This window comes from Elephantulus edwardii, unplaced genomic scaffold, assembly GCF_000299155.1.
Source record: "Elephantulus edwardii isolate Elephantulus edwardi_28Jun2011 unplaced genomic scaffold, EleEdw1.0 scaffold00003, whole genome shotgun sequence".
NCBI lineage: Eukaryota > Metazoa > Chordata > Mammalia > Macroscelidea > Macroscelididae > Elephantulus > Elephantulus edwardii.
The window spans coordinates 26,805,778-26,813,776 of NW_006399753.1; the positions used below are offsets into that span (position 1 = coordinate 26,805,778).

General features: G+C 38.5%; 1 protein-coding gene across 6 annotated transcripts in view; it reads left to right on the top strand.

The window, feature by feature from the left end:
* Positions 1-3,557, top strand: part of SCN1A (sodium channel, voltage-gated, type I, alpha subunit) — a 114,937-nt gene extending 111,380 nt beyond the window's left edge. For all 6 annotated transcript variants that reach the window (XM_006879331.1, XM_006879332.1, XM_006879335.1 and 3 more), the window contains exon 26: positions 1,936-3,557. In XM_006879331.1, coding sequence (XP_006879393.1) covers positions 1,936-3,113 — 1,178 coding nt within the window. In that variant the 3' untranslated portion in view covers positions 3,114-3,557. The remainder of the gene's footprint in view (positions 1-1,935) is intronic.
* Positions 3,558-7,999: the final 4,442 nt, after the last annotated feature.

A 7,999-nucleotide genomic window follows, 5' to 3' on the forward strand; every position in this document is an offset into this window, starting at 1 on the left:
TGGACCAAATTCCATCTACCACTGGGCTGTTTTAGAGCTTGGAAGTCCACATGCAAGGCAGAGGTGAAGTAAGGAACTGCTTATGAGGTTTTCCATCAATTCCAACAACTAAGAAATAGTGAGAAGAGTCGGGACCTCAGAAGGCTTTTAGGACCAAAAAGTAGGCTCTTGTGTCCAGGAGAAAATGAATATATTTACCAGTAATGTTAATGCTCACCCACAGCTCTTCTGGGAGGACCTAAATCGTGGAAGCGCCTATTTTATTTTTTATTTTAAGCATTAAACATGTTGAGTACCAATACAAAATCTTCCTTTATTTGAACTAGAAATGTGTTTTAACTGAGTTATAAATGGTTTGAGTGTTTAAAAAAACATTGCTAGGATGTGTTTGAGATTGAAGAGCAATAAAAATGTAGTTGACTCTTGTAAAGAAGAATACTAAAAATTTAGTCTGGACTGCATGAGAGAATTCCATTAGAAATAGATATGGTGTCATTAGCATGTAGACAATAGCAGAAACTAAATAACATAAGAAAAAACCTGTAGTGGCAGAAGAATAAAGCTAAGGACAAAACCTTAGTAAATACACATGAGAGGCTCTTTAAGGGTATCAAAGATTTTGGCCATTACCTTAGAGATGGGTTAACATAAATGAGAAGCCAGGGAAGTAAGATGGCCTAGGACTTCATTTCTAAACCGTACCCTCAAACTCTTGAACATATAAGCTTCATGAACACCAACTTATCTCATTGACAATACAATCAAGTTCCAGCAAAATTAAGTAATCTCTGAACCTGAAGCATTCACTGTTTCCTAAATGGGGAGGCCTGGCTGGATTCGCATTTACTACCTAATAGCATGTAGTCCATAGGGAATTGTGCAGCTAACCCAGAGGACATGCCTCTCTAGTTGTTCAAATCAACAGCTGCTCCCCTAAGCAAAAAATGGGCAGTCTCCTTTCATGTGATTTACAGACTTGGAAACCCAAGGACTTGAAAATAATACAGTTTTAATGTGAAACTTTTTCGTTGACTTTTCGTTAGGCTGATTTCCATGCCATATCCTCTCTGAATAAATAGACCTAACATGCAGTTCTTTTGATTCTTTTATTAATCTGTGTTATATTCCATGGAAGATAGGGTGTCAACATGATCATATCTCTTTTGTTATCTCCCCTACTCTCTCTTACACACTCACTCACACACACACACACACACACACACACACACACACTCTCACTCTACTTAGGCTAACTCTTTTTAGAATGAAGCAGTATGACTCAGGCACTTAAGTTCCTTGGGTTCCTTTTTAATGCATCCTTTATTTAAGAGGCAAATGTCAAAAGAAGCCTTAGCAAAGAGAATTGAGAGACCAATGTTAGAGACACAGGGAGCTGGAAAAAGCATTTGTCGTGGCTCCTTTTACAAATGTACCAGAGCTTAGATAAATAAATATAAAAGAGAACATGATATTCAAGGAGAGGTGAAAATAGCATCAGAAACTGCAAATGCTCTTAAATTGATGAAAACTGAAAAGAGGAGACAGGATTTGTCATTTTCAAAATAATGATTTTCACTTATACTCTTGGACACTGCAGTTCAGCCACATTTGTTCATTTTCAGCTAATTCTTTAGATTCTGGTTTGGAATTTCACAGGAGCTAAAAGTAGCCTGCAAAACCATTCCAGGATGAAAAGTACTGTGATTGTTTTAGATGATGGACTTATATATGAATATCATAATTAGAATGTATTTCTGATATATTATGTATATGCTTAACTATATAGTATATATGAGTTTTATATAATTTAAGATTATGTTCACTTATTACAGTATCCAAACTTAACATTGGGCTAGCAACAGAAATTAAAGAATTACCCTAAAGACTAAATTGGCTATTATTTTAATAGTTGATATTCTCTTTGTTTTTCCTCAGGTATGTTTCTGGCAGAGTTAATAGAAAAATATTTTGTGTCCCCGACCTTGTTCCGAGTGATTCGACTCGCCAGGATCGGCCGAATCCTGCGTCTGATCAAAGGAGCAAAGGGAATCCGCACGCTGCTCTTTGCGTTGATGATGTCGCTCCCTGCGTTGTTTAACATCGGCCTCCTGCTCTTCCTCGTCATGTTCATCTACGCCATCTTCGGAATGTCCAACTTTGCTTATGTTAAGAGAGAAGTTGGCATTGATGACATGTTCAACTTCGAGACCTTTGGCAACAGCATGATCTGCCTGTTCCAAATTACCACCTCTGCTGGCTGGGACGGCTTGCTAGCACCTATTCTCAACAGTGGACCACCCGACTGTGACCCTAAAAAAGATAACCCTGGCAGTTCCGTTAAGGGAGACTGCGGTAACCCATCTGTTGGGATTTTCTTCTTCGTCAGCTACATCATCATCTCATTCCTGGTGGTGGTGAACATGTACATCGCTGTCATCCTGGAGAACTTCAGTGTTGCTACTGAGGAAAGTGCAGAGCCCCTGAGTGAGGATGACTTCGAGATGTTCTATGAGGTTTGGGAGAAGTTTGATCCAGATGCCACTCAGTTCATGGAATTTGAAAAACTATCTCAGTTTGCAGCTGCACTTGAACCTCCTCTCAATTTGCCACAACCCAACAAACTCCAGCTCATTGCCATGGACTTACCCATGGTCAGTGGTGACCGAATCCACTGCCTTGACATCTTATTTGCTTTTACAAAGCGGGTTCTGGGGGAAAGTGGAGAGATGGATGCTCTCCGAATACAGATGGAGGAGCGATTCATGGCTTCCAATCCTTCCAAGGTCTCCTATCAGCCCATTACCACTACTTTAAAACGAAAGCAAGAGGAAGTATCTGCTGTTATTATTCAGCGGGCTTACAGGCGCCACCTTTTGAAGCGAACTGTAAAACAGGCTTCATTTACATACAATAAAAATAAACTTAAAGGTGGGGCTAACCTTCTTGTAAAAGAAGACATGATAATTGACAGAATAAATGAAAACTCTATTACAGAGAAAACTGATCTGACCATGTCCACAGCAGCTTGTCCACCCTCCTATGACCGGGTAACAAAACCAATTGTAGAAAAGCACGAGCAAGAAGGCAAAGATGAAAAAGCTAAAGGGAAATAAGACGAAAACAATCGAATGACAAATTGTTTACAGCCTGTGAAGGTGAAGTATTTTTGTCAACAGGACTCCTTTAGGAGGTCAATGCCAAACTGACTGTTTTTACAAAATCTCCTTAAGGTCAGTGCCTACACTAAGACAGTGACCCCTTGTCAGCAAATGGTGACTCTGTGTAAAGGGGAGACAGCCTTGGCGGGAGGTTACTGTTCTCATTACCAGCTGACACTGCTGAAGACAAGAAACACAATGGCTACTCGAACTGTAGGGACCATTCAGGGGTGCAAAACTATCATTTGGGGGTTGTTTAACATGACAACTTTAGTGTAGTAATTGTATTCACTCTTTGCATTTCAACTGCCACATTTGTCACATTTTTACAAGGTCTGTTAGTGGATTCATCTTTTTTTTTAATCCATGTGTTATTTATTATATGTGACTATTTTTGTAACTGGGTTTCTGTTGGGAACTAGACTAAAGGACCTCTTTAACAGGTATGTCCCCTGGGAGTTTTGGCAACCACATGGCCCTCCCATCTACACACAGACGTGGTTTGCATGAGGGCATGCTGCACTCAGATCATGCATGGGGAAACGTCACAGGGAACGTCACATGGGGAAACTATGAGCTCTTAAATTCCATCCAAGTTCCCAGGAGGAGGAATTGAGTAAGAGTTGGAGGTGCTTTGCTGACCTTGTTTTGTCAAATTCAGGACCTAGAATCAGTAAGTAATTTTTGGATAGGTCATTAAGTGTTAGCAGGTGCAAACTTCATTCAAATGTCTGGAATCATAAATGTTATGTTTCTGTTTATTATCCTTAGGAGAAAAAAACATTGCCCACTTCACAGAAGACTGAATTGACCAAATAAACCCTTTATAAATTTCTGCTTAATCCTGCACTTTGTTTAGCCATCTTCAGCTCTCAGCAAGTTTGAAACTGTATATGTTAATGAAATGCTATTTATTATGTAAATAGTCATTTTACCCTGTGGTGCACGTTTGAGCAAACAAATAATGACCTAAGCACAGTATTTATTGCATCAAATATGTACCACACAAAATGTAGAGTGCAAGCTTTACACAGGTAATATAATGTATTCTGTACCATTATAGATAGTTTGGATGCTATCAATGCATGTTTATATTACCATGCTGCTGTATCTGGTTTCTCCCACTGCTCAGAATCTCACCCAGAGAAGCCATATGCCAGTGGTCATGTCAAGGAATTTGTTCAACAGATCTCATTCCTTTAAGTCATTGAGCAATAGTTTGCAGCACTTTAACAGCTTTTTTTGGTTTCTTTTACATTTTTAAGTGCATAACATACGGTGTATAGCCAGATTGTACAGACATGTTTAAAAAACACACACAAACAACACCGCTTAACCTGTTAAAAATGTGTTTAGAATTTTATAAGCAAATATAAATATTGTAAAAAGTCATTTTTTTCTTTTTTCAGCATTATGTACATATATAAGAAAAGGAAATTATCTTCAGGTTGATATCACAATCACTTTTCTTACTTTCTGTCCATAGCACTTTTTCATGGAAGAAATTTGCTAAATAAGAAATGAAAACAAGACTGGGTAGTTGTAGATTTCTGCTTTTTTATCACATTTGCTAATTTTAGATTACTTCATAGCGTTAAGGGGCAGTTTAGGTTCACAACTCGCATCTAAATTATGTATGTAATTGGAAAAGGGTATAAAATATTATTGACATTTCGGGTAGTGCCTGTACTAATTGATTTAGGGTCGTGCTTGTTTGTTTCCTTCTTTATTTTTTTTTCTAGCCTTTATATTTTGTTTCTTGTTTAATTTGTTTTGTTATTGGATTCATGCTGATTGCGATTGTTCTAAATCTAAGTGGGTTTTACTTTTTTTTTCCACAAGAACAGAGAGTAATAAGCTTATATAATGAATTACATCAGGACATTTTGTGTTTCTTACAGAAGCAAACCATAGGCACCTCTTTTTATTAAAATTACTTAGATCAACTGTATTTGTGAACTGCATGCTGGAAAATGCTACTATTACCCTAAATGATGCTAACCAACATTAAAAATGTGCAAAAGTAATAAAGATTACATTTTTTATTTTATTGTTTGTCCAGTTAATTTTTTTTACAGTGTTTTCACTATAAGGTGAAGATATTTTTACTCTTCAAATTGGAGCAGGGAAGCTTAGGACAGAAACTTCCACTTCCCCACACACATACACAGACACACAGACATGCACAGACAAGGACCTGCCATGAGTACAAGATGCACATGTAATGTATTTTAGGAGCTGGAATTTTTAAAATGTGTCAGGGAATAACTACATAAGAAAAAATATAGAAACCAAAACAATGATGAATGATCACTAAAAATAGTAAGAATTGCTGTATGTAAGTGAAATATTTTGTTTGCTCCACCAGAACAAAACACTCTTTCTCTGGTTTTCTATCCTGCTGTATGCCTCAGCAGGGTGACCTTTAAGCATCGCATCAATGGTTTCCCTTGCCCTCTACGTCCCTATTCTTTTGCCCAGCGGTGAAAAGCACCAGCAGAAATGTACCACCAGTTAGAGAAGAGTAAAATTAAGATATCTGTTTTCTACTTCCTTTCTTATTTGATTGCACTGGGTAGACAGTGGCTGCCTTTGTCAGCTCCCTAAGTCACACCTGCAATTAGCAGGTTAGCAGCTCCTTTCTATAACTAACCTCTCAGAGGCTGGTATTCAGCCCTCGGCTTGTGTTTTTTAGGACTACTGCTGGACCCAGGGTGTGTTCCTGTTCCTTATAGTTTTCCTCAAACATTTATGAATGGGCACTTTAAGAAAATTTCTTGCTGCTGCATCATTTCCATGCCTTATTTGTTTCCTGCTTGACTTTAATAAAAAGTGATTTAAAAACCCATGAAAGTTGGCAAGAGGCAAAGATTTGCCTTGGGTCAGAACAAAGGCCCAATCTAGCTGGTTTTAGCTGATAGAAAAGTAATTGCGGGAACCACAAGGAGGTCAAATTCATAGTTCACAGAGTGAAAATGTTACTGAAGTGGCCCAGGTAGAAAAATTGATGGTCTAAATAAAGGAATTGAAATCTTTGAGTAAAGAGAAGCTCTCATTTGTTATCAGGACTGCACAATCTCAGTTATGGAACCAGAATGTGATATATTGAGGGGGGAAAGTAGGCAGGAGTGGTACTTCTTTCACCCTTTTATAATGTGGTGTTGGTGTGGTTTTGTACCATCAAGTCAGAACCAATTCATAGCTGACCTTCCAGTGGGTTTTCAGAGGCAGTTAATAGCATGAAATGAGACCTCATATTTTCATAACTTTTTCATGGCTCTAAAGGCAGCATAATGGTTAATTTTGACATATCAATAGCTGAAAACAAATTTCCCATTTTAACTAGAATAAATATTACAGGAGAAATTCTACAGTTTTACAAACTGAAATGACTTTTCAATTGCATAATATGCAAGCAAACACTGGGAAATGAAAGACAAAATAGTGGTGGTGGTGTTGTGTGCCACTGAGTCGGAACCAACCCATAGCTGACCCTCCTGTGGGTTTTCAGAAGTACAGAAGGAGATTGCCCACCATTCTTCCCCTAGTACAGCTCGTGTTTCAAACCATAGGATTGTCTTTGGGATTGCAGTGCAGTTTAGGCCAACAGAGATCCATAAAAAGTATTGATGCATTTTATTTCTGATGTTTGTAAAGACAGTGAGCATACGAGGAAATTCCAGAGGAAAGAACAAATTGTTTTAGAAGAAATATAACCAAAATATTTTTGGGTGTATAGCAAGACTTATCTCACTTACTGTGGATACATCACCAGAAAGACCAATTTCTAGAAAAGTAAACCATATATTTTTCAGTAAAAAGGAATCAAACTTAGAATGAAACGTTTCAACAATGATGATCATGAAGGTGACACATTCTCTTAATACATTTGATTCTGTTTAAAGGTATTCATGAGTTGGCTACCAACTACAACATCTATACCATTACTGACAAGTACCTTTTCAAAAGCTAAGATAAAAACTGCTGAAATACAATTATATAAATTATTACTCTCATTTTCACATTGTTGTTGTTGTTGTTGTTGTTATGTGCCATCAAGTCGCTTGCGACTCATTGTGACCCTATGTACAAGAGCCCTAAACGCCGTTCGATCCTGTGCCAACCTCGTCGTCTCAAACACATTCATTCCCACCACTCCACTCAGAATCGATCCATCTCATAGTAGTTCTTCCTCTCCTGTGCCACCCCTCCACTCTGCCAAACATGATGTCCCTCTCCAAGGATAAGTCCCTTCTTGCAACATGCCCAAAGTATGTCAGACGAAGCTTCAGAATCCTTGACTCCAAGGAGCATTCCGGCTTCACCTTCTCCAGGACAAACCTGTTTGTTCCCCTACCAGCCCATGGTATATTCAATACTAGACTATTGAAAACAAGACAGAGGAGCCAAGTAGCCAAATCTAGGAAACTCTGAGAATCAAAGTAAGTAATAAAAGTAATGTGGCATCAATATTGGAGAAAGACTCATCAACAGTCTGTGTTATGCAGATGACACAACCCTACTTGCTGAAACTGAGGAGGAAGCGCTTGTTGCAAAAGGTCAATATGGACTGAAGCTCAATATCAAGAAAAGAAAGATTCTCACCACTGGGTCAATTGGCAGCATCAGGATGGATGGTGAAGAGATTGAGATTGTTCACAGCTTTAGTTTGCTTGGCTCCACAGTCAATACTCTTGGCACTGTTGTTGTTGTTATGTGCCGTCGAGTTGCTTGCGACTCATAGCGACCCTATGTACAAGAGCCCTAAACGCCGTTCGATCCTGTGCCAACCTCGTCGTCTCAAACACATTCATTCCCACCACTCCACTCAGAATCGATCC